The sequence below is a fragment of the Theropithecus gelada genome, chromosome 14 (genome assembly GCF_003255815.1).
Source record: "Theropithecus gelada isolate Dixy chromosome 14, Tgel_1.0, whole genome shotgun sequence".
NCBI classification, from domain to species: Eukaryota; Metazoa; Chordata; class Mammalia; order Primates; family Cercopithecidae; genus Theropithecus; species Theropithecus gelada.
In genome coordinates, this window is record NC_037682.1 from 70,239,057 (window position 1) to 70,266,857 (window position 27,801).

At 42.8% G+C, this 27,801-nt stretch overlaps 1 protein-coding gene across 1 annotated transcript in view; it reads right to left on the reverse strand.

The window, feature by feature from the left end:
• The window catches only part of GAB2 (GRB2 associated binding protein 2), a 202,941-nt gene that overhangs the window by 42,846 nt on the left and 132,294 nt on the right, over window positions 1-27,801 (reverse strand). Inside the window, exon 2 of the mRNA XM_025357962.1 lies at window positions 22,447-22,747. Within this exon, the coding sequence (XP_025213747.1) occupies window positions 22,447-22,747 (301 nt within the window). The remainder of the gene's footprint in view (window positions 1-22,446; window positions 22,748-27,801) is intronic.

The following is a 27,801-nucleotide window of genomic DNA, read 5'->3' on the forward strand; positions in this document are numbered from 1 at the left end:
ATACTCCATATAGATGGTATATGGGGAATTAATGAGAACCAAAAGGACAACAGTGACTATGGTAATCACAGCTGCCATTTACTAAGCACCTACTGTGTGCCTCTAGTCTACCCTGTGAGGTACATATTATTACCTCTATTTTTTTTTTTGGATGAAGAAAAAGAGGCTCAGAGACGTCAACAGCAAACTCTGGGGTCACACAGCCAGAAAGTGGCATAGCCTAGATCTGAATCAGATCTCACAGTCTCCAAAGCCAATTCTTTTCACCTGTGTAGAGGAAGAACTCCCACAAGAGCCCTATGAGGTGAATGGTACTAGGGAAGGAAAGTAAAATATGAGGATGGGGGTCCAGGCCTAGCTCTCCCGCCTACTGGTTGAGTGAATCTGGGCATACCATTTCATCTTCCCAAGCCTCGCTGTCTCTATTTACAACAGGAAGAGGTTGGATTAGATCAGGGATACACATCAAAGTTATCTCTGGGAAATGTAAATGCAGAGAGCTGGTCACACCTCTGACCTCACGAGTCATATTTACAGAGATTTAGATTAGGATCCACTGGTTTGGTTTTAACAATCTCTGGTTCTTAATTCTGGGGCAGAGACAGAAGCGTTAGGGTGTACTGAAAAAAGGGCAAAGCAGGCTTTGAGTGACAAATGAAAGAGCAAATACTTCCAAAAACCTTTCTCTGGATCATCAAAATTGCAAATTGATAAGCATCCATGTTCTCACTGGCCCTTCACATAATCTATGGCTCCAAAGGAACAAGGTGTAACAAAAATAACCCTGATGTGGACTTCCCAAACACAGGTTCTGAAACTATTTTATTTTTTTTTCCTCAATGAGAAACATGTACTTGAAGGTTTTCTTTAAAAGCCTGTTAAATATATAATTTTTTTTAATTTTTAATTTTTTTTTTTGAGACAAGGTCTCGCTCTGTTGTCCAGGTTGTAGTGGAGTGGCACAATTATGGCTCACTGCAGCCTCGACCTCCTGGGCTTAGGTAATTCTCCCACTTTGGCCTCCCAAAGTGCTGGAACTATAGGTGTGCACCACCGTGTCTGGCCTGAATGTATAAACTTTAAATAGCACATACAATATACGAATCAATGTTATAATTCCATATACAGGGTACCCTTTTTGATTTTCATAAGGTTATAATGTTTTCATTGGCATTTTTTCTTTTTAAACTTTTAGGTTCAGAGGTACATGTGTAGGTTTGTTATGAAGGTAAACTTGTGTCGTGGGGGTGTGATGTACAGATTTAATCACCCAGGTACTAAGCCTAGTACCCAATAGTTATTTTTTCTGCTCCTCTCCCTCCTCCTACCCTCTACCCTCTGGTAGGCCCCTGTGCCTGTTGTTTCCTGACTTGTGTCCATGTGTTCTCATCATTTAGCTCCCACTTATAAGTGAGAACATGTGATATTTGGTCTGAAACTATCTTATTACAGGGGCTTGAGCAAAACTTTTAATCTCTTTGTACCTCATTTCCCACACTGTCAAATGCAAAAGAGAACACCTACTCAACAGGGTTCTTTTGAGGATTTGATGATATGAAATATAGGTAAATAATTATTAAACACTCAATAAATGGCTGTTGGCCTGACACTTGTCCCATTATTTATTACTAGAAGTGGAATGGTGGTAAAATTCTAAAAGTTCTAATGCAGAGAGGATGACCAAAGAATTTTGAAAACAGTATTTGATAGGATTCTAAGGATTGTGTGGTCCCTGTAGAAAGCTCATTGAAAAACAAGGAAGAAATGAAGAATCCTAAAAACAGTCTTGCTGAGGGCAAGACTAGATCCAAAGCTCCAGGTCACTTTTAATCATAAGCCTGAAATTATTTAAGAAGGATTAAGTCTCAAAGTCCTTTGGCATATATCATAATTTATGCCAGAGGAAATTCAAAAATTCAAGGCCAAACATAAAATGGCTCCACTTTACACAGTAACTCACATAATATAGCAATTGGAAGGATCCCCAGAGTCCAGTCTCTAATTTATCACCCTCCTCCCACCTCTCAAATCTTTCATCTACAGTTTGAGAAACTGTGGCCCAGAGAAATAAGACTTGTCCAAGGCCACACAGAAGGTCAGAAGTCGACCCTGGAATCAGAATTCAGATCTTAGTCCAAGAGCCCTTCCCCTGAACTACAAGATGTATCGCTATGAATGAAGATGTACTCTCTGTAATGTGGGCCTGGGGGCAGGAGCAATCAAGCTGTGAGATCTGATCACCAGGACACTGGCTGACCAGACCTGTTATTTGTTTTGAGTTTATAATATCACTCATTATTTGCAAGGTAAGTAAACATTTGTGGATCAAAGTACTAAACACTAGCATAAATAGATCCCCACGTTCAGAAATATAAGTTTCCTAATGTTTATAAAAACTATAAAGCGGAGGAAGAAAAAAGAGATAGAGACAGGCAGTAACATGAGATCCCATGAGACCTTTCTGGGCCTATGATTCCCCATCCCCCTGCCAAGGGAAGACTCTGAGAAAGAACACCATCTCTGCTAGGGAGAGCCAAGTCAGAACATCCTGACCTTGATGCATACGATCTCACAGTATATATTAGCAGAAATTGATTCTGTGAAAGACAAAGAGGAAAGACAGCAAGTGACTGTAGCTTAGTGGCACAGCACAGTCCCTGGTCACACGTCCTTTTACAACCTTCTTTGGCTCAAGGCATCTCATTTTAGAGATGGAAATGCCTTGCCTCCCAAAAGGCCTCTAGTTAGAATTAATCATGCCTTCTAAATCTTTTTTTTTTTTTTTTGGGAGATGGAGTCTTGCTCTTGTCTCCTAGGCTGGACTGCAATGGCATGATCTTGGCTCACTGAAACCTCTGCCTTCTGGGTTCAAGCAATTTCCTGCCTCAGCTTCCCTAGTAGCTGGGATTACAGGCACCCGCCACCACACCCGGCTAATTTTTGTATTTTTAGTAGAGACGGGGTTTCACCATGTTGGCCAGGCTAGTCTTGAACTTCTGACCTCAGGCGAACTGTCCCTCCTCGGCCTCCCAAAGTGCTGGGATTACAGGTATGAGCCACCACGCCCAGTCTATGCCTTCTAAATCTTTTGTAGTATGTAATTTTGCCATTTATTCTAATTGGGAATTCACAAATCTGTCATATAAAGTGAGACTATAAACTGTTAGAAGCCAGGATCCAGATCATCTCTTTTTCTCTGATGCTGTTTAGCACAATGTCCTATGCCTAGAAAATGTTGCAGTTAGAATAAGGAGGTCCCAGCCCTTTGGGAGGCAAAGGCAGGAGGATCACTTGAGCTCAGGTGTTCAAGACCAGCCTGGGCAACATGGGAAGACCCTGTCTGTCTCTCTCTCTCTATATATATATATGTGTGTGTGTGTGTGTGTGTGTATGTGTGTGTGTGTGTGTGTGTATGTATATACATACATATAAATTAGCTGGGCACTGTGGCAGACGCCTGCAGTCCCAGATTGGGGGGTTGGGGAGCTGAGGTGGGAGGATCACTTCAGCCCAGGAGATCGAGGTTGTAGTGAGCTGTGACCACACCACTGCACTCCAGCCTGGGCGACAGAGTGAGACCCTGTCTCAACAAAAACAAAACCAGAACCAGAACAAGCAGGTCTTCAATCAACACACTAGAGCAGCAAGTTCTGTTGGAATCCTTCCTCCCTGGGTTAGAAGAATGAATGACCAAATAGGATCCAAATGTAAACAGTTCTTTAGGGTACAAGAAATTGTCATCACTTAATGAGGTTTTCTGGGTTGTGTGTATTTCTGTTTGGGGACAGCAAGTCTATATTTAGCCATGCACTGTCCTGTTCATTTGAGAGAGGTCAGGTTACAAGCTTTGTTTACATCTATCGTACCCCTCCAGTTGTGGCAGACCCTTCTCCTGTTCCTTCGTGTGGGGCTTGGGTTGATTAGTTGGTCCCCTCAAGGATTCATTCATATTTGAAATGAAGCACTCTTGTCATTTACTTAGGGTCAGGAGCAGGTACTGGAGGCACTACTGAGCTGCAGGCCAGTGCCAAAGGGTGGCCTATGCTCTATGAACTTATATGTAGTCAGGAAGAACAAATTTACATTCAGAGGAGCACTTCAGCCTTCCCCCAAGGAACTCTGGGAACCCATTAGTTTTCTCACAGGAATCAATCCATGGAGTGGGTACCTTAAGTTCATGTTACTGATGCATTAGACCCTTGTAACCTTTCTATAGAAATATCCAAAATACATCACTGTATTTTGAAGCTAACCAACTTTATAAGAGATAAGCATTCCCCTCCTTTCACAGTGACTCTGAGACAACTGGCAATTGGTGGAAAACAGAAGCGTCAGACATATCAGTTGTGGATGCTTATCAAGAATCGTGATCAGCAGCAATAATCACAAGATTGCACCTTAAACTGATCTAGTGTGGATGGCTAGGCTGGGATTCAAAGAGCTCCAGCTCTGCCGAGGGAATTATGAGATCTACAGAATTCTCTGAAGGGGAACTTCAGCTTCAGGAGAGGCAGTGTGCTACTGAGAAAGGAACATGCACATCAGAGTCCGAATCTCAGCTTACTAGTTGTGAAACCTAGGGATGGTACCTGAATCCAAGAGTTCTAATTTGTAAAATGTATGAAACAGCTACCTGTAGAACTGTTCTAGGGAATAAGAAATGCCATAGTCCCTGCACATAGATGTTCCACAACTGGTAGTTGGTCCTCAGCACTGCACTGTGGGAGGTAACCTGGTGAGGGAAAAGATCTTGAACGCTGTGTTCCCAGACCTTCAGGGTTTGACCAGAGGCAGGGTCTGTCACAGAGGGTGCAAAAATGGGGTCAGCTGCCTTTCGTATGGTGAGTAGAGGACTTCAGGCACAGGGCCTCGCAGGACCCAGCTTGTAGCTGGCAGCTCTTTCTCAACCCCTGCCTCCAGTCCTGGGGGTCCTAATAATCTCCTGGTTTCACATCTGTAGTTTCCCTACTCATCTTTCAGACTTGTGTCTTGTTGCCTCGCCATCTCTAGGTTTTAAAAATTGGGGTCCAAAGGGAGAGTTTCTTTTTAACGCCATTTGGAAGGCCAAAATACTAAGACTATATGTACTGAGTGGGCCTGCATACTGAGTACATTATTTGAGCAGGCCTGTTATTACACTAGAACAGGGGTCAGCAAACTACAGCCCATACATCACATCTGGTCTGTTTCTGTGGTTTTACTGGAACACAGCTATACCTACTCATTTACATAATTGTTTATGGCTGCAAATATACTACAACAGCAAAGCTGAGTAGTTGCTACAAAGTACAGATGGCAGTCTGAAGTATTTACTATCTGGCTGTTTACAGAGAAAGTTTGCTGGCCCCTAGACTAAAAGTTCTCACTCTGGTTTGCATAAACATGTCCTCCTTCAAAATATTACCATCTAATTTAAGTTCATCACTAAGGAGATAGATTTAAGCTAAAACCGAAACCAATGAATCCCAAATGTATGCTTTGAAATAACCAAGAGAAGAAATGACAAGATAAGCTAGTTTGAAGAGCCCATTAGTATTATTGTAAGAAATCATATTCCTTTTTATTATAGCATACCTTAGGCACAAACAATGTCCTAGTTGTTGGTCAGCATAAAGAATGTAAAGATTCAAGAGTCTGGCCAGGCACGGTAGCTCACGCCTGTAATCCCAACACTTTGGGAGGCCAAGGCAGGCAGATCACGAGGTCAGGAGATAAAGACAATCCTGGTGAAATCCCGTCTCTACTAAAAATACAAAAAATTAGCCTGGTGTGGTGGCACATGCCTGTAGTCCCGGCTACTCAGGCGGCTGAGGCAGGAGAATTGCTTGAACCCGGGAGGCAGAAGTTGCAGTGAGCCGAGATCACGCAACTGCACTCCCACTTCGGTGACAGAGCAAGACTCTTTCTCAAAAAAAAAAAAAAAGAAAAAAAAAAGAAAAAAAAAATCAAGAGTCTAATACGGTAAACTTGTACTAACAAGCTTAAATCACCAGCTTGTTCTTTCTGATTCTTAACCATTTATTCTTTTTCCATATCACAGAAGCACAGGTCTGGAAATAACTCAAGGGATCATTTAGCTTAATATTAACACTTTACTGACAGAAAACCTACAGTCCAGAAAGATCAAGTGATTTTCTTACCAGTGACTGAGTGCCCAGTCACCTGGGCAAGGATGTCAGTCTTCTGTCAACTTTTTTTTTTTTTTTTTTTAGTAAAACATCTCATTGGGGGAGCAATAAATATAAGTTCTGGGTATATTTTTCTACTGTAAGGAAAATGAGAAAAGCTTTTATTTACCAATCTAACATAGTTCCATAAAGTTCTCTAAAAAGTCCAACATTATGACTGAAAAAGGTCTGAATTATTATTGACATGCTATTTTGATAAATAGTAGTGTTTTCATATATTATATAGTACTTTCTAATTTCTTTTATGTCAATACAAACAAGCCTGCTGGGATTATGACAGAGATTGGACTGAATCTATTGATTAATTTGGGGAGAACTGACATAAACAATACTGAGTCTTCTCCATAACATGATCTCTTTCCATATTCTGGGTCTTCTTTAATTTATCCCAGTAATGTTTTGCTGTTTTATGTATAGAGATCTAGGATGGTTTTTGTTAAATTGATTCCTAAGTATTTTATTTTTTGATGTCATTGTGAAAGGAATTAAAATTTTTTTTTTTTTTTTGAGACAGAGTCTTACTCTTTTTGCCCAGGCTGGAGTGCAGTGGCACGACTGCAGCTCACTGCAGCCTCTGCCTCCAGGGTTCAAGTGATTTTCCTGCCACAGCCTCCTGAGTAGCTGGGACTATAGGCACATGCCACCATGCCCACCAAATTTTTGTATTTTTTTTTAGTAGAGTTGGGGTTTCGCCATGTTTGCCAGGCAGGTCTCCAACTCCTGACCCTCAGATGGTTTATCTCCCTTGGCCTTCCAAAGTGGTGGGATTACAGGCGTGAGCCACTGCGTCCGGCCAAGACACCTTTGTTTTTGAGTACCACAATGACAAGTGTAATGCCCTCCAAATCAGGAAATTCAGCAAGATCTATTATTTGATAAACATTTTAATCACACATAGCAAAAAGGTTTTTTGAGTTTGGGCAAAACAGAGATAGGGGTTATTTAGGATATTTTAGTTTTCGGGACATAAAAGTAACATGATGGAAGTCTCCAAAGGGCTGTTGTGAAGATCATAGAGAAGGCAGCAACAAGTTATTAGTCACAGATTCAACAGACATTTAATATGTACTTATTGTATACCAAACACTATGCTATATGCTTTAAGTGGATTCTTAATCTTCATAATAATCTTGTGAAGAATGTCTTGTTTCTATTTTACTGAAGCAGAAGTTGAAGCTCAGAAAAGTAAATTAACTTACCCAAGACCACGTTAAGACTAAAGTCATTAATGTTGTGGGTTCATATTCATGTGATTCTAAGACCCTATGTACTAAACTGGTCTTCCATACCATATATATACACACATATATATGTGTGTGTGTGTGTATGTGTATATATATGTATATATAAAACCACTCTATAAATCATAAAATGATTTTTATATGATCATAACCATAACCATCAACATCATTTAAAATACTAAAAGTCAGGAAACTTAAGTTTTAATTCTAGCCTGGCCAGTCAGCTGCATGATCTTGAACAAATTAGTTTCCTTCTCTTCACCTCTAGACACTCTGTCATTTGAGCAGTTTGGAACTAACCGCCCTCTAAGGACCCTTCGAGATCTCATATTCTAGAAGTTTCTCATTCTATGAAATCTATTCCCTTCTGTCTTGGCTGAGCGTTCTTGCTAATATGATTCACTAGCCATGAAGAATTTTGTTCACTGACCTCATCCATAAAAGGGCCGAGGAGGTAGCAAATAAAAGCAAACAATAAACAAATGGTAGATGTATAAAATAAACTTCAGGTCTTCAGCATGCTCTATCTTTTCAGCCTGGTTAGTATATCATCTCTTTTGAGCTCTTCTTCATTTTTTTGTTTTTCCATTGTACTTTAATACCATGTTAAAGTACATGTTATATGTTTCAGAATTATACAGAATTTCAGGTATCTCAGACTTTGTCACCTATGAGTAAGATGAGAATGTTTTTAAAGCTCTCCGTTCTCCCCAACAGTGAGTTTCTTAAAATAAAAATGTCTGGAAATAAGTCAGAATTTTTCAAAAGAATTTTTTGTAACTATTTACAAAGTTATAACCAAACACTAACTAAAACATTCAGCCAGGCATGGTGGCTCATGCCTGTAATCTCAGCATTTTGGGAGGCTGCAGCAGGTGGATAACCTGAGGTCAGGGGTTTGAGACCAGCTTGACCAACATGGTGAAACCCCATCTCTACTAAAAATAAAAAAAATTTGCCAGGTGTGGTGGCGCATGCTTGTAATCCCAGCTAATTGAGAGGCTGAGGTGGGAGGATCACTTGAACCTGAGAGGTGGAGGCTGCAGTGAGCCGAGATCACACCACTGCACTCCAGCCTGGGTAACAGAGCAAGACTCCGTCTTCAAAAAAAAAAAAAAAAAAAAAAAAAAAAAATCATGTGGATATTTACTGGGCAGCTACTCTGTGGCTACTAATGCGGTGATCTAAAGAGGAATAAGACGCATCCTTACTCTTATCTCCCATGCATCTCCTCCCCCAATCCCAAACTGTGCTCCAGCCTCAATAAATTGTCTCCAGTTCTCTAGACCTTGGGGCACTTAAAATAGCAGCCCAGGGACAAAAGAAAACAAACTTGAATTTACTGAGAAAATCCCGTATTGACCAGGATTACCCTGAGTTGATTAAAACTTACATTTCTATCACTGGCCAGATGGGGGCTTGATGTTGAAACTAAATTCAGAATTTAAAAATTATGTATTTTCACACTTGAGATTAACCCCAAATTTTTTATCTGGTAGTTATATCTTGGCACGGAGTCAGGCATGGTTCAGTTAAAAGCAGGTAAATCTTGCTGAAAACTGAGAAGCCCAGAACCTCTTAGAAGTAGACATAGAGAAGGCAGAGAGAGCCACTAAGACAAGTTCCAAGGCTGGTTTGGCTGAGAGAACCAAAACTGGAGAACATAACAAGGCTCAGGAGTCCACTGAAAGTAGGTCCACATTTTATGCTCTTCTCTAACCCTTGTCCCTAGAACAGGAACCGGCAAAAGCAGGTTCTCAGTGGTAAGGGCACTGAAGAAACAGAAACTGAGGCATCACTAGAAACGTGGGCAGTAGAATCCAAGAGGAGGAAGAAGCATGTTCTGGGAAAAGAGAAGCAGATTTTCTTCAGAAATACAAGCAGAGAGACCACATGCAAGCCAGAAGCCTTCCAGTCAGCAGGCAGGCTCCAGCCACTGGACTGAGGTGTGGTAAGACTCTGGTCTATGAGAGGGGGTTACATAAAAGCAGGACAGGGTCCACTCCTGGGTGGAATCGGAGACTACGGGCAGGTTATCAAGGCAAAGATTGGGACACTGGAAAATTAGCCAAGATCCCAGGGCTAACCCTAGCTAGCACACAAGAGCAGGGCTAAGGAAAAAAGATTCCACAGCACTGGCTTTATGCTGGGATGCAGGAGGCCTGGACTTAATGGTAGAGTTCAGAGGCCCCTGGCAATGAGTACAGAAGCAGAAGTTGGCAACCAGGTAGTCCTGACACACATATCACCTCTAGATCACTATTTCCCAGACTCTTCCATTTTGTGGACAGGTGAAAACATTACCTCTTCATGCACTTGTGCACTTTTAGAAATGGACACATGGAGCTGCCAATTTTTAATAATGTCAAATATGGAAAACTATCATTTACTATGACTGTCACTTCACACACACGAGAACACTTTAACATACATGCACAAAGAGAATCTCTGAATAAAGGGAAGTCTTAAAATCTGATTACATTTAGTTTCATGAAAATTGATTATATCTTCCTCATGTTTTTCATATTTTTGTGGACTAATGAAAATTTCTGCAGCTCAGCCCTGTAGGTCCCCATTTTGAAAAATCTGCTGCAGACCAGTATCTTCACATTGTGCACCAGTCTTCCCAGGCAACCGGTGGAGAGAAGGAGGGGTGGGCAGTTGAGTCCAGCTTGCATCACTTGACCCTCTCCTCTGCTATATTCAAAGTGGCTCCCTCTCAATTGTTTCATAAATTATTCTGTTTCATGTGAGATTTGGTTAAAAAGCAATGCTTTAAAAAAGGTTTGGAAATCACTCCAGTTTACTGTTGAAGAAACTGAGATAAATCATAACAAAGCTGAAATTTAAAACCAGGACTCTGATTCCCAGCACAGATCCTAGAGAGAAAAGACTGTATCTACTGATTTTGTAGAGTTCAGAATCCTATGTAGAGCTACACATAAATAGATGTTTAATCGTAATCGAGATCTTCAGAGGTCCAAGGTGACCTTACCACTAAATACAAAGTTCTAATCTACTTCTAGCCCAATATGAGAGTTAGCCTGGGCTTTGGAATCCAGTCAGGGACCAATTCAACAATCATTTACTAGGGATAATCAGAAGCACTCCAAGAACCAAAAAAGTAGAGGGGATCTTATGAGATGTTTGGGAGCCATTCAAAGCTTCTGGCACAACGGAGTTGGGAAGAGATGTTCTCTGGGTTTTGGCAGGTAACACTAGACTGTCTATGCTGGCTGGATGGGGTGGTGAGGGGGAGTGTCTGGTATTAAAAAAAAAAAAAAGGCAGAAATAAGGATGAAGACAGAATGAAGAGAACAGGGTCAGGTTTCTCCCTGTCTCCTTTTCCTCCTCCAGAGGATTTAGACTTCCCTGAAGTTGGTCAAGGTTGGAGTTTGTTCTAGGACAACACAGAAATATTTGTGAGGATTTTATGGAGCTCATGTCTGAACTCATGGCCTGTTCTGTGGATGACTAGAACCAGCTGTAAACAAAAAATGACAAGCAAGAGATCGAGGAGGAAGGCCTGATATTTCAGGGTTATTTAAAATAACCTTTTTATTTCTTTCCCTTTCTCTCTCTCTTTCTTTCTTTCTTTCGAATGAGGATTTCAGATCTGGCTGGAAACTGGTCTGGATATTTATTTTCCTTATTGTCTCAGTGGAAAAAAAGGGTGGGTGATTCAGACAGCAGCCTCCGCCCCTGGGCTGGAGCCTGGGTCAGTCTCCACTCTGTTCTTTCTTCCTTGAGAGAGGAGTCTCAGCCTGGGGAGAAGATGCATATTACCGCCCACATTTGCTTTTGGCTTCCAACAAGGGTTCCCCAGAGGAGTTGGTCTGATTTCAGTTAATAAAACAAAACCCAAAAGGTCGGGGAGGGAATGAGGGAGGAAAAGGCACTCCCAGGGATGAGAAGACGGAAAGCGGGAGGTCTCTGATCAAGGTTTCTCCTGGGCACTCTCTCTCTCTTTTCATGGTGGGGGAAGGACCAAGGTCATCAGAATGAATCTGAATGGACTACTTGGCTCTACCACACTTCTCCCTGCTGTAAGAAATCCAGCTGGAATAAGAGGTCCTGACTTTTAAGGCACCAGTCATTCTCTCTGGAAAGAGCTGTTTGAAGACCCCAGTAACATTCCTCCACTGGATGCTGAAGACTTCCCCAAAAGCATTCCCATGGGTATCGTTTGACCCCAGGTGGGACCCAGGACTTAAAATAATTCTAGTGTTGACTTACCTGGGAAACTTAAGGATTACTAGAAGTTTAAATATTTACAAAATATTTAAAGGGGGCAGTCTCACTAAAATTTTAGTAGAGAAAAGGTGGGGAAGAGACACAGAAGAGTTGGTCAGAATTTTGGGAATTCTTTATTCCATAAGATTAGACATGTGACTACTGTGAAATTCCTGCCAAGGAGTTTGAGAAGGTAAAAAACTAAAATAGTAGAGAAGATACAGTGGAGGCTCTGGCCTTATTTCAAAATCTCCAAGAGTTACAAAATGGGGCTCTGGTAAGCTAAATTGCATGAGCTGTAACTCACAATAGTTTGTAGGTTCCTCTAAGAAGGATCATGTTATCTTGCTAGTTTAGCTATCAGAGGTTAATATCGATGTACAGATAGCACTGAGCACTTTGGGAGGCCGAGGCGGGTGGATCACAAGATCAGGAGATCAATATCATCCTGGCCAACATGGTGAAACCCTGTCTCTACTAAAAATACAAAAATTAGCCAGGCACAGCACCGTGTGCCTGTAATCCCAGCTACTTGGGAGGCTGAGGCAGGAGAATCACTTGAACGTGGGAAGTGGAGGTTGCAGTGAGCTGAGATCACCCCACTGCATTCCAGTCTGGGCAACAGAGCAAGACTCCGTCTCAAAAAAAAAAAAAAAAAAAAAAAAAGGATAGTCAGTTCTCACTGATTTATAAACCTCTTGCTCCTCTTCCTTCTTGCTGGCCGTTTTGTGACTTAGAAGCAGCCATGGTAAACAGCTCTGTGACAATGGGTTGGTAAAAGTGAGGAGTCAGAGGACACAGCCATAGACGGGAGTCAAAAGCCTTGGATTCGGGGCCCTGCCACTCTGCTTTCTGGCATCATCACTTAGTGTCTTTAAGTCTTAGTTTCCTTGCTCGTGCGATAGGAATGATATTATCAGCCCCTACCTATCTCACTTTGTTTCCTCATGCTTAAATGAGACTGCGTAAGTGTTGTGTAAACTATAAAGTTCTGTAAAAACACCGAATATTTAAATTATATTCTGTTCATCTTGTCCTACAGACACAAAAATCATCACTACTACTGCTACGACCACTACAAGCAAAAAATGAAATGAGCAGCTGCTGTTCACAATGTGTACCTGTACGTTCTCCAAGCTTTACCTATGCTCCCAACAACGCTGTGAGGAGCATCATCTCCAATTTACAGATGATAAAACCTCCAAGAGGGAAAGTTATTTATTCAACATCAATAAGGTAAATAAGTAGCAAGGTTGAGACTCAAGTGCAACTAGCTGTCTTTTGGCATCCCTGTGATAGTGGCTGTGCAGGCCCTAGAATAGCTACTGAATACATGGAGGAGGGAGGGGATAAAAGGAAAAGAGAAGTCCTCAGCTTTGAGGATTCAAAAGGGGTGATGGCTTTCCTAACAGAGAATGACTCCTGAGCACATGAATAATTCATCGAAGCTCTCTACTGAGAGACGGCTCTTTTTGTGTGTGGTACATCTGGTCAGGGATAGCTGCCCACGACTGAGCCACAAATGTGAGGACTTGGATCTGCTTGCTTGTAAACACAGCTCAGAGCAGCTCTCTGCTTCCTTACTCTGAGGACTGACAGCTATTTTGATTCCAAAAGGCAGGTGAGGTTTTTTCGTTGGTGCACACACACACACAAAATAAGCAAAAATAAATCCCACATATATGATACAGAATCTTGATATGTGTTCCTGCAACTGCTTTTCCTTCTAGCACATCATTCCTGGTTTCCTTTTGAAACGAGTTCTCTATCAAGAGAGTGTTTCCTCCAACCTTATGTCGATTTTAAACTCACTTTCACTCCTGGTCTGGTCTTGAGCATGTAGGTTTTATCCTAGACATTTTTGGTTGGAATATGTGAAGACTGGAAGGTGGCAGTAGAAATAAGAATCTGGAGGTGGCAAGAAGGGTGAAAAAACAGTCTCCATCTGCCACAAACCTCTTCTAGCTGAAAGTAAACACATAAGTTTTTATATGAGTCCTATCACAACTCTTTTAAAAAAAAAAGTAGTTGGGCACAGTGGTTCATACTTGTAATCCCAGCACTTTGGGAGGCCAAGGCAGGTGGATCACTTGAGCCCAGGAGTTCAAGACAAGCCTGGGTAATATGGTTTGGCTGTGTCCCCACCCAAATCTCATCTTGAATTCCCATGTGTTGTGGGAAGGATCTGGTGGGAGGTAATTGAATCATGGAGGCAGGTCTTTCCTGTGCTTTTCTCATGATAGTGAATAAGTCTCTTGATATCTGATGGTTTTAAAAAGAGGAGTTCCCCTGCACAAGCTCTCTCTCATGGCCTGCTGCCATCCATGTAAGACATGATTTGCTCCTTCTTGCCTTCTGCCATCATTGTGAGGCCTCCCCAGCCACATGGAATTGTAAGTCCATTAAGTCCGTTTTTTTTTTTTTTTTTGGAAATTGCCCAGTCTTGGGTATAATCAGCAGTGTGAAAATGGACTATTACAGAAAATTGGTACCAGTACAGTGGGACGCTGCTGAAAAGGTACCCGAAAATATAGAAGTGACTGGAACTGGGTAATAGGTAGGGTTGGAACAGATTGGGGGGCTCAGAAGAAGACAGGAAAATGTGGGAAAGTTTGGAACTTCCTAGAGACTTGTGAATGGCTTTGACAAAAATGATCACTGCGACATAGACAATAAAGTCCAGGCTGAGGTGGTCTGAGATGGAGATGAGGAACTTGTTGGAAACTGGAGCAAAGGTGACTCTTGTTATATTTTAGCAAAGAGGTTGACAGCATTTTGCCGCTGCCCTAGAGATTTGTGGAACTCTGAACCTGAGAGAGATGATTCACGGTATCTGGGGGAAGAAATTTCTAAGCAGCAAAGCATTTAAGAGGTGACTTGTGTGCTGTTAAAGGCATTCATTTTCATAAGGGAAGCAGAACATAAAAGTTTGGAAAATCTGCAGTCTGACAATGTAATAGAAAAGAAAATCCCATTTTCTGAGGAGAAACTCAAGCTGGCTGCAGAAATTTGCATAAGTAAGGAGGAGATGAATGTTATTCCCCAAGACAATGGGGAAAACGTCTCCAGGCCATGTCAGAGGTGTTCACGGCGGCGCTTCCCATTACAGGCCCAGAGGCCTGGGAGGAAAAAACGGTTTTGTGGGCTGGGCCCAGGGTCCCTCTGCTGTGCGCAGCCTAGGGACTTGGTGCCCTGTGTCCCAGCCACTCTAGCCATGACTAAAAGGGGCCAAGGTACAGCTTGGGCTGTTGCTTCAGAGGGTGGAAGCCCCAAGCCTTGGCAGCTTCCACATGGTGTTGAGCCTGCAGGCACACAGAAGTCAGCAATTGAGGTTTAGGAAACTGCCTAGATTTCAGAGGATGTATGGAAGTCTGGATGCCCAAGCAGAAGTTTGTTGCAGGCATGGTGTCCTCATGGAAAACCTCTGCTAGGGCAGTGCAGAAGGGAAATGTGGGGTCGGAGCCCCCACACAGAGTCCCTTCTGGGGCACCATCTAGTGGAGCTGTGAGAGAAGGGCCACCATCCTCCAGACCCCAGAACAGTGGATCCACTGACAGCTTACACTGTGTGCCTGGAAAAGCTGCAGACATTCAATGCTAGCCCATGATATCAGTCCGAAGGGAGGCTATACCCTGCAAAGCTATAGGGGTGGAGCTGCCCAAGGCCGTGGGAGCCCACCTCTTGCATCAGTGTGACCTGAATGTGAAACAGGGAGTCAAAGGAGATCATTTTGGAGCTTTAAGATTTGACTGCCCCACTGGATTGTGGACTTACATGGGGCCTGTAGCCCCTTTGTTTTGGCCAATTTCTCCCATTTAGAATGGCTGTATTTACCCAATGCTTGTATCCCCATTGTACCTAGGAAATAACTAACTTGCTTTTGATTTTACAGGCTCATAAGCAGAAGGCCTTGTCTTGGATGAGTGAAGACTTTGGGGGACTGTTCAGAAGGCATGATTGGTTTTAAAATGTGAGGACATGAGATTTGAGAGGGGGCAGGGGCAGAATGACATGGTTTGGCTGTGTCCCCACCCAAATCTCATCTTGAATTCTCACATGTTGTTGGAAGGACCTGGTGGGAGGTAATTGAATCATGGGGCAGGTCTTTCCCAGGTTGTTCTCATGATATCTGATGGTTTTAAAAAGAGGAGTTTCCCTGCATGAGCTCTCTCTTGGCCTGCTGTCATCCATGTAAGACATAACTTGCTCCTCCTTACCTTCTGCCATGATTGTGAGGCCTCCCCAGCCATATGGAACTGTAGGTCCATTAAACCTCTTTTTTTTTTTCCCATAAATTGCCCAGTTTCAGGTATGTCTTTATCAGCAGTATGAAAATGGACTAATACACTGGGCAATATAGTGAGACCCTGTCTCTACAAAAATTAAGAAATTTAGCTGGGTGTGATGGTGCACAACTGTAGTCCCAGTTACTTGGAGGCTGAGGCAGGAGGATCACTTGAGCCTGGGAGGTCATGATTGTGCCACTGCACTCCAGCCTGGGCACAGACAGACAGACAAATGAGAGAGACAGACAGACAGACAGACGAATGGACAGATGAACAGATGGAAGGAAGGAAAGAAAGGAAAAGAGGGAGTATCTGCTTGAAAGAGGCTCCACATACGATGAAGCCCCTACAGGAGCAAACCAGGGGCAGGAACACTGGCTTGAACAACTCCAGGGGATACCCCTACACAGAAAACAATGTGAATAGTCCTTTGGGAAATGTGCAACTCGAGGTTCTGCCAGTGGGTTCTAGGTCTGTCTGGATGCATCCATGGAGAAGCAGAAGCATGGGGTGAGAACAGAAAGTATGTTATCCCTATTTTACAAAAGGAAGCTGAGACTTTATTGAGTGACCTGCTCATGTAATCACAGAGTAGTGATTTGAACTCAGACACCCTTGTCCCCAGCGTACAGACTAACCAATAGAGCCTGATGACTAGATTAAAGCTCTTGAAATTACTAAATTAGGAATATTCCAGACCAAGGACTTTGGCAATATGGGTTAGTAAGGAGGGAGAACCTCAGCCTACCATAGGGACCCCTGGTGGGTGCTTCCAGTACAATGCATAGTGTCCAAAGGAGCAAAAATATCCAGGCCTGTTTCTGGCAGATGCTTATATTCCAGAAGAACAGGGACAAAAAGACAGCATATTATAATGCAACGTCAGGTCTGGGTTAGACTAGAATCCCAACTTTCCCATCTTCTAGCTGTGTGACCTTGGGTCAAATCGTTGCTGTTTGAAAGGCTTACTGTGACTTTTTAGTGGGAATTTATGTAAAGTCTCAATTTTCACAGAATAGATGGTCAATACACAGCTGCGATAATTTCTTTTTGTGATCACCAAGGGTCAGGTGCTTTTCACCTAGGGCAGGTACTGACATGAAGACTCAGGTGATTGGATTGTTCTCAACAGGCCCCAGTAAAAGGAAAGCAGTGTTGCATTAAGGAAGAGTTTCTGGGGTTGATAAGAGTTGGGTAGCCCTTCTGAACCCAGCCAAGGATGCGGGGTGGGTAGATGAAGAAGATCTTTAGCCCTGGGGAGTTATAAAAGTGCTGGGCAGGGAAGAAAAACTACTCAATTTCGTCATTTGAAAAACTGAAATTAAGGTGATAAAGTGATTAAATGAAATAGGCTACTACACAGAAGAAAGTAGTCAAATGTTAACTTTCTGTTTCTCCTCAGATCCCAACTCTCAGTCAAAAAAAAACAAAAACAAAAAAAACACTGAATGAATAATTAAGTTTTAATTTTTTACCTGAAGGTTTTACAGATATAATCCAGTTTAAGAGAGCCACAAAATTAAAACATAAGCAGATTCTCCTCTGAGACAGAAGAAAAGCCAATTGTTTTCAACAGAAGGATCTCACAAATAACCTCTATCACAGACGATATTCTTGCTCTGATAAATTAAAACACGAGACATTTAATAAAATAATTCCCTAAAAAAGGCTTAAGAAAATATATACATGCGTATGTGTATATACATATTTGTGTGTGTGTATATATATATATTAAAAAATACACACACACAGGTATCTATCTATCTGAATATATTTCTGGCCGGGCGTGATGGCTCACACCTGTAATCCCAGCACTTTGGGAGGCCGAGGTGGGTGGATCACTTGAGGTCAGGAGCTTGAGACCAGCCTGGACAACAGGGTGAAACGCTGTCTCTATTAAAAATACAAAAATTAGCCAGGTGTAGTGGTGCATGCCTGTAATCCCAGCTACTGGGGAGGCTGAGGCAGGAGAATTGCTTGAACCTGGGAGGTGGAGGTTGCAGTAAGCCGAGATCATGCCACTGCACCCCAGCCTGGACGACAGAGCAAGATTCCATCTCCAAAAATCAAAAGAAGAAAATAATATATTTCCCAGCCAGGTGCAGTAGTGCATGCCTACAGTCCCAGCTACTTGGGAGCCTGATGTGGGAACACTGTTTGAGCCCAGGAGTTTGAGGCTGCAGTGAGCTGTGATTATGCCACTGTACCCCAGCCTGGGTGACAGGGCTCACAAGACCCTGCCTCTTAAAAAAATATAGCTCAGTGCAGTCTTGAACTCCTGGACTCAAGCAATCATCCTCTCTTAGCCTCCGAAGTAGCTGGAATTACAGGCTAGGAAATATATCCATATAATTTTTTTTTTTTTTTGAGATGGAGTCTCGCTCTGTCGCCCAGGCTAGAGTGCAGTAGCACTATCTTGACTCACTGCAAGCTCTGCCTTCTGGGTTCACGCCATTCTCCTCTCTCAGCCTCCCGAGTAGCTGGGACTGCAGGTGCCCACCACCACGCCTGGCTAATTTTTTGTATTTTTAGTAGAGACGGGTTTCACCGTGTTATCCAGGATGGTCTCAATCTCCTGACCTCGTGATCCGCCCGCCTTGGCCTCCCAAAGTACTGTGATTACAGGACCGAGTCACTGCACCCGGCCAGGAAATATATTATTTAATAAGGCTATTGACAAAATACTCAATTATTTGTCACCCTCTAATACTCTCCTCCTTAGGGAGGCCTAAGCTGGTTGTATATGTGTCACTAATCTTGGTGATTCCTGTTACAGCATGACTTTGTGACTATCTGGTTGCATGCCTGTCCCCTCCTCTAGGCTATGATGTCTGAGCACTGAGACTCTACTGTTCATCTTTGTAGCCTCATTGGTTATGACAGGAACTTGCATAAAATAAATGCCCCATAAGGTTTGCTGAATGAATAATGTGTGAATGAACAAATGAACCTTGCTACCAAAGAAAGCAAGCCCAGATAATGTAGTTCCCACATTTTCATTGTACTGAAGTCCTATGCAGTAAAGGGATTTAGACAATATCTTTTAAATATGTGATTTTTAAGAAAGATATCTGCACCGAGTAATTTTTGCCACATCTCAAGAATATTATTTTCTTGATGAGAACACCTCTAATCCCACAAGAAAATAATTCAATTAAAAGCCATTTGCTTTTTGGTTATTATTTTCCCCTCATCATACCTATTTCTTAAAACGCTGAGGTACTTCTTGGACCCATTTCTCACATGGTTAGAGTAGGTAGCTAGGCAGACACGGGCAGGGCAAGAGAGGCTCCTGCCCACGTCCCACCAGGAATGTCAGACAACCATCAGGTGAGAGTCAGGCGGTTAAACTCTCTAAAATAACAACTGGTTGCAGCTGATGCTGGGGAAAGAGGGTCTCCCAATAGATAGAAAGCACCTGAAACTGGTGATCAGCAGCTTTCTGATAAGATCTAAGAGATAGGCAAGTGGGCTCAAGCACGCACACTATAAGGCAAAATGGTAGAGTTTAACTGGTATTTGGACTTCCTCTAGGAACACTTGACTGGTAAAAGAACACCTCAAATGGGCATGTGTACAGCTTTAGTAAAGACACTGTGCATGCAGCTCCTCCAAAGTGTGGCAGGCCACTGCACGTGCAGATAGCCCTCTCCAAGGGAAGAATCAGGGGAGAAGAGACACAACCCCCCGGAAGCATGCCAATGTCTAAAACTCCAGATCAAAGGTCAAACAGAGCACTGAAATCTCTCAAGTTGCCCGCTTGGCCCTCTTCCAAGTGTTATTTACTTCCTTTTGTTCCCGCTCTAACACTTTTTAATAAACTTTCACCCCTCTTCTAAAACATGCCTCAGTCTCTCACTCTGCCTTATGCCCTTTGGCTGAATTCTTTCTTCTGAGGAGGCAAGAACTGAGGTTGCTGCAGACCCAGATAGATTTGCCACTGCTAACATTTATGAAAGCTTTGAGACTGGTGGTTTTGTGGAGTTTTTTTCCCCTGCTTTTTTTTTTTTTTTGAGACGGAGTTTTGCTCATGTTGCCCAGACTGGAGTGCAATGGCATGGTCTCAGTTCACTGCAACCTCCACCTCCCGGGTTCAAGCGATTCTCCTGCCTCAGCTTTCCTAGTAGCTGGGATTACAGGCACTCACTACCACGCCTGGTTAATTTTTGTATTTTTAGTAGAGATGGGGTTTCACCATGTTGGCCAGGCTGGTCTTGAACTCCTGATCTTAAGTGATCCACCCACCTTGGCCTTCCAAACTGTTGGGATTACAGGCCTGAGCCACTGTGCCCAGCCTCATTTTTTTTTTTTTTTTTGAGACAGGGTTTCCCTCTGTTACCCAGGCTGGAGTGCAGTGGCGTGATCTCGGCTTTCTGCAACCTCTGCCTCCTGAGTTGAAGCAATTTTCTTGCTTCTGCCTCCTGAGTAGCTGGGAATACAGGCGCACACCATCACAGCCTAATTTTTGTATTTTTAGTAGAGACGGGGTTTCACCATATTGGTCAGGCTGGTGTTGAATTCCAGGCCTCGGGTGATCCGCCTGCCTCAGCCTCCCAAAGTGCTGGGATTACAGGAGGGAACCACCATGCCCAGCTCCCCGGCCTTTTAAATTCATTTCTTATTCCTCACCCCCAACTTTTTGTTTTTTTTTTTTGGACACAGGGTCTCGTACTGTCATCCAGGCTGGAGTGCAGTGGCGTGATCACAGCTCACTGCAACCTTGAATTCCTGGCATCAACCAATCCTCCCACCTCAGCTTCCCTAGTAGCTGGGATTACAGGCATGCTACCGTGCCCAGCTAATTTTTATTTTTTATCGAAATAAAAATGTTACAGTGAACCAGGATTGTGTCACAGAACTCGTCTCGCTATGTTGCCCCGGCTGCAGCCCCTTTCCCTCCCTGACTTTTTTTTCACTGAACATGCATTGCTCTTCATCAGGAATAAAATAAAGGGAAAAAAATCTCCATGAAACCTATAAAATGACAAAGATTTGGGAAAAACAGGAAATTCCACTCAGGAAGCAAGAAGATTATACTAAAGAACTTAATAAATAGGGGCTCATTATCCTTCCCCAAGGAAGATAAAAATCACAGAATTCCTAGGTTAGGACATCTCGTTCAGGAATGTCTGGCTACATAATTTGCAGAGCCCAGTGTAAAATGAAAACGCAGAACTTCCTGTTAAAAAAACTATCAAGAACTTCAAGATAGTAATAGTGGAGTGTTAAACCAAGTGCAAGGCCTTCTAAGGATGGGGCTCTTTGTGACGCTACAGTTCATATCTCCATGAAGCTGGTCCTATGTCTAGGGGCTCCCTAACCTGGCTGGTCCTCAGAATCACCTGAGGAACTTTTTTTAAAGAATGAGACATAATTTACATGCCATAAATTTCAGCATTTTAAAGTGTAAAATACAGTGGTTTTTAGTATATTCATGAAAGTGTACAACTATCACTATCTAATTCCAGAACATTTTTACCACTCCAAAAAGAAACCCCATACTCATGAGCAGTCGCTTCTCATACCGTCACTCTCTGTCACCACCAATGTATTTTCTGTCTCTGTGGATTTCCCTACTCTGAACCTTCATATAAATGGAATCAAAAAAAGATGGTTCGCTCTGTCTTCTTTCACTTAACATGTTTTCAGTACTTCATACCATTTTGTGGCTTAGTTATATGTATATACCATATTTGATTTATTGATGGATATTTGGGTTGTTTTCACTTTTTGGCTATTATAAGTAATACTGCTGTGAACATTCTTGTGCACGTTTTTGTGTGAACATGTTTTGGCAATATGCCTAGGAGTAGAATTGCTGGGTCAATTCTACCACCCCAGAAAAAACTCTGCTCTTTAACCATCCCACAGAGTTTGAGATGAGCCTAAACAAATGTTAAGGAGCATTTCTACAATTTAACACTAATTTCAAAAAGGTGAGCTACTCTTTTGTGAAGATTATCAAAACCCAAACATAAATGACTGTTTCCTCCTTTTATCTGTCCCTCCCAAGTGAACATAAATGAACACTGGATCATCAATAATCATCACAAAGAACCCACACAAACAAGGGTCAAGTGTGACTGTGCAGGATGGCCTGAAATGGGCTAGGACAGACAGAGGTGAAGCAGAGGAGGGACCAAGCTGAGACCTTCCCTATGGGATGGGTGACAGGTAATGGGACACAGAGTGCTGGACAGCACAGGGAAGAGAGAAAGCGGGAGGGATGAGGAATGGCAGTGGTGTTGAGGCACCTGAGGAAACACCACAAATACCTTTAGCTTTATCACAACCCTAACACTTTTTTTTGCTTTCCTGTTAGAGCATAATTAGGGCCAGGTGTCCCTCTAATATTTGGCCAACCCCTTCACTCTTTACCCTTTATCTATGAACCCTCTTCCAACAGGAAACCTTAGCTAGAGCCTGCTGTCAATGCTCCAGGAATCCAAGGGACTCGCCTCAACCCCCTGTGAGAAAGATCTGTGTGTGTTCTCATACCTGTGCTCTCCTCAGCCTGATTGAAGCCACAGATCTGGCAGATGCTCTGGACCCACTTATTCATGTCCTCTTCTGTCTCAGCCACCAGGTAAAAGGTGCGCTCACTGGTCTTGACGTCAAACACAAAACTATCCTGCAGCTCCTTCTTGTTAAAGGTCAGGCCTGCATCCACCTGCTCACAGAAGTTCAGGTTGATGATCCGCAGAGGCTTCTTGGAGTGATCGTTCTTGTAGTATTCCAGAACATCTGGGTCACCGCTCATCCGGCCACTCCGTAGGATAAACCAGCGTTTCTTCCAGGCCTAAATCATATCAGGAAGGAGTAAGAAGAGGGGGAAGAAGTCATTAGTTATTTCAAAGCTTTTTTCTTTCAGAGACAGGTCTTGCCCTGTTGCCCAGGCTGGAGTGCAGTGGCACAATCAAAGCTCATTGTAATCTTGAACTCCTGGGCTCAAGCAATCCTCCCACCTCAGCCTCCCGGGTGGCTGGGACTACAAACACACACCACCACGCCCAGCTAATTAAAAAATTTTTTTGTAGAGGCAAGGTCTTGCTCTGTTGCCTAGGCTGGTCTCAAATTCCTGGTCTCAAGAGATCCTCCCAACTCAGCCTCCTAAAGCGCTTGGATTATAAGTATGAACCACTGTGCCTGACCTTAAAGCATTTTTTTTTTTTTTTTGAGATGGAGTTTCACTCTTGTTGCCCAGGCTGGAGTGCAATGGCATGATCTTGGCTCACCGCAACCTCCACCTCCAGTGTTCAAGCGATTCTCCTGCCTCAGCCTCCCGAGTAGCTAGGATTACAGGTATGTGCAACCATGCCTGACTAATTTTGTGTTTTTAGTTGAGACAGGGTTTCTCCACATTGGTCAGGCGGGTCTTCAACTCCTGACCTCAGGTGATCTGCCTGCTTTGGCCTCCCAAAAGTGCTGGGATTACAGACGTGAGCCACCGCACCCGCACGACCTTAAAGCTTTTAATAGGTTCTCAGATATCGTAGGTTAAAGATGGGGGCTGTGGGACCTGCAGGTGCCACGTGACCTGTCCCCTTTTCAGAATTCCCAGGTTTCAAAACTGGAGGATTATTTTAGAATGCATGTTTGTGCAGCATCTTACTATGTAAACAGGGTCTTATCACTATAAAGTAAGATGTGGCATTTCCACTGTTTAGATCAAGAAGTTAGATGATGACACTTCAGAGCAACTATTTCTTTAGGCTAGAATACAGATCCAAACTCATAGCATTTTTAGGTAAGGGAGAACTTGCAAAGCCATAATCAGTTTATCCATGGGAACCCCCACTAAGGCAGGGTGAGTTGAAGTAACAATGTTATACACAGTAAGTAGCAGAAAAACAAGTTGTCTAACTTTTTAGTACAACTTGCTTTTAACCAAAACATGATGCCTTAGAAGAATCACAGACAAACTGCTCTAAAACATGTAACCTCAGGACTTTTTTTTTCCTGTCTTGTTCACTGGTGTTTCCTTAGTCCTTATGATAATGCCTTGTACCTACTAAGCTTTCAATATGTATTACTGAATGAGTAAACTCCTTATACCATTCCACACCATAGAATTGAACAGGTGATTACATATTCTCTCAAGTTGTCTTCTACATTCCATTTCTTCAGCAAGACTGAGTAATCTGTAAGCAGACATCACACAAAGACTACATATAAAAGAGACCTGGGTTCAGTCTATGCTTTACCACTGACTTGCTGTGTGAATTTTTTTTTTTTTTTTTGAGATGGAGTTTCACTCTGTCACCCAGGCTGGAGTGCAATGGCATGATCTTGGCTTACTGCAACCTCTGCCTCCTGGGTTCAAGCGATTCTCCTGCCTCAGTCTACCAAGTAGCTGAGATTACAGGTGCCCAACACCACACCTAGCTAATTTCTGTATTTTTAGTAGAGACAGGGCTTCACCATGTTGGCCAGGCTAGTCTCAAACTCCTGACCTCAGGTGATCCACCTGCCTCAGCCTCCCAAAGTGCTGGGATTACAGGTGTGAGACACTGCACGCTGGCACTGTGTGATTTTTGATTAAGTCGTTTACCTCTTTGAATCCTGCCTCATCTATATAATGAAAATCACTACCACCACCACCACCATCTGCCCTACCTACCTCATAGGGTTATTATGCAAATGAGCCCAAAGCACTTTGTATACACCCTGAAGCACTACAAATGTCAAGGATTTGATTATCACAATTCTTTAGACCCCATGGGATCTACACTCTGTTAATTCTACCATCTTTTCACTCTCACCTTTCATCCCTGTCCTCATTTCTTTCCTTATCCAACTCTGTTTCTGCAATCCATTATCATAATCATTCCCTTGCTTCTTTCTCCATTCCTCTTATTTACCCAGTAAACCCCAGCTAAGTCTAATGCTCTGCCAACTCTGTTTCCACTTGGCTGTACATAGATGGAGAAAATCATATGACCATGCTGACTGGTCTCACTTTTACTTCAAGTGGCCCCTCATGTTGCCCAACAATCCTACTATATTTACCTAGTCAATGACTTTCTCCTGTTCTTTGGCAACAATCTCTTAGCTTCTCTCTTTAAACCTCCAATGCCTCCACTCTTTTATATCTTATTTCATGAGAAAACATAAACAATCAAAAGAAAATTTACACATGTTCCATGACTACATTTACCATCCTGCCTGCAGCGGTAGCCTAGTAACACACTAGGGAGCATAAACAGTCCTTCCAATCAAGGCCAACCATCTTCCACTTGTGCACAAGGACATCACTTCAACAATTCTCCCCTTCTTCAGAATCGTTGCATTTTTCCTCCTGACTAGGATGATTCCCATCAAGACAACTTTTCCTATCTCAGAAGAAAAAATTAAAAGCTTGACTTGATCCCACAATTCTTCACCAACTATGGCCCAGTTTTTCTACTTCTCTTTATAGTTATACTTCAAAGAGTATTCTATACTACTAATCTTTGTTTCCTCCCATCCTATTTGAAGGCACTCTAATCAGGCTATCCCCCACCCCGCCACCACCCCAATTGCACCACTGAAATAGCTCATCAAAGGTGTCAAAGACTTCAGCGCTGATAAATCAACTCATGGGCCTTAACCTGATCTCTCTTGATCTCTCTCCAACATCTGACAACAGTTTATTATTCCATTCTCCTTGAAACACTTTCTTCACCTGGCTTCAGCATGCACTCTCAACTCTCCTTCTATCTACCGGGCCTCTCTTTTTCAGTCTCCAGTGCTGGTTCCTCTTCATCTCCCTGACCTCCAAACATTAGAATGCCCCAATGCTCAGTTCTGAGATTTTTTTTTTTCCTACACCCACTCTCTAGGTCATTTTATTCAGTTTCACAGCTTTAAAAAACCATCAAACTGCTGTGATTCCCAAATTTATATCTCTAGCCCTAGAGCTGTATATCCAACTCCTCACTAGTAGGTATCTCAAAATTAATGTGTTCAAAACTGAGGTCCTGACATCTCCCAGATCTGCTCTTCCTGCACTCTCTCCTATCTCAGTTACCTGCACCTTCGGCATTCCAGCTGTCAGACCAAAAATCTAGATATCATAGTTGACTCCTTTCATACTCTACATCTAACCCATCAGCAAATCCTGTCAGTTCAGAGTTCAGAATATATCAATGATGAGCTTGCATCTCCTCACCTCCACTGTTGCTCGCCTGGTCTAGTCCACCATTTTGTAAGTTTTCCTGCTTCCACCCTTTCATCCTGCAGTCTATCCTCCACCGCAAAATCAGAAAGCAGGAAGTAAATCAGAACATGCCACTTTCTCCGCTCACAATCTGCAATGGCTGTTCATCTCACTCAGAGTAAAGCCAAAGTCCCCACAATGGCCCACAGGCCTGATAGGACTGAGCCTCATCCCACCCCTGGCCTCAGCTCCTGCTGCCCTCTGCCTTGCCTATTCTGCTCTGGCCATGTGGCCTTACACACTGTCAGGCATGCTCCTGCCTTACGGTCTTTAGTTGTTTCCTGGCCCTGGAACACTCCTCCCCCAGATATTTCCTTTGCTTATTCTTTTTTTCAAGTCCTTATTCAAATGTCACATTATTGGACAGGCTATTCCTGGTCCCCAGTGCTCCCACTCTCTTTCCCCCTTACCCTGCTTTACTGGTCTCACAAAGCATTTATAACCCTAAAAGATACCAATTTTTATGACTTCTCTGCACCCAGCTCCCAGAAAGTAAACTCCACCAGGACAAGGATTGGTTCTTTTTATTCCATGATGCATCCTTGGTATTTAGAATATTGCCTGGCACACAGCTAGTAATCTTATACATATATATGTGTGTGTGTGTGTGTGTGTGGAGAGAGAGAGAGAGAGAGAGTAATGAATCATTTTCTGACATGAAATCCTTATAGTATCTAGCAGGTCAAAGGAGACATAACTGGTGCCCAATAAGCCTTATATTGAAATGAAAATTGAGGTATAGCCAGATAGGATGGAACTGAGAAAAATAAAAATAAGTACTATTTATTTACAGTCATTTAAAATCTTGGCCAGGTCACTGCTTTCAGAATTATGTGTGTACTTCTGTGTGCTGCAGGTGCACACATAGACACGTAGCGTATGGGCACCAAGGGCATTTTTAAAAGATCTGTTTACAGTTCAGCTGGTGTTTCAGTTGATGTGTCCCCTTTAGTCTTGTCTCTGTGGAAAGAGCTGTCCCCAAATCTCTGGTGTGCAGGTGCAAGCACAAACAAACACAGACACCCTCATGCATAAGAAAACCATGTTTGCTACAGATAACATCAGAGACTGTCAGGTTTTGCTTCCAAGGAAGTGGTGTAGGCTGATAAATGGCTGCCTACAAAATACTGATGTATTTATGACAGAGTCAGCAAGGCTGTCTAGTCTAGTCCCAAATTCACACATCCCTCTTCCACCACAACACCTTCTCTCCAATTCCACATTTTAATTTATTTATTTATATATTTTTCAGAGTGCCTAGGCTGGTGTGCAGTATCGTCATCTCGGCTCACTGTAACCTCCGCCTCCCAGGTTCAGGTAATTCTCCTGCCTCCGCCTCTCTTCAGTAGATGGGATTACAGGAATGTGCCACTATGCCCAGCTAATCTTGTATTTTTAGTAGAGACATGGTTTCACCATGTTGGTTAGGCTGGTCTTGAACTCCTAACCTTAATTGATTTGCTCACCTCAGCCTCCCAAAGTGCTGGGATTACAGGCATGAGCCATGGCATGGGGCACCGCCATGTGTTTTTAAAAAGCCAAACAATTCAGAACCAAGTACAACTTCTCTGATCCATTCATCTGAAGTGGACCTCTACTTCCTCGGAACCTTCATAATGATTTTTTTTTTTTTTTTTTTTTTTTTTTTTTTTGGG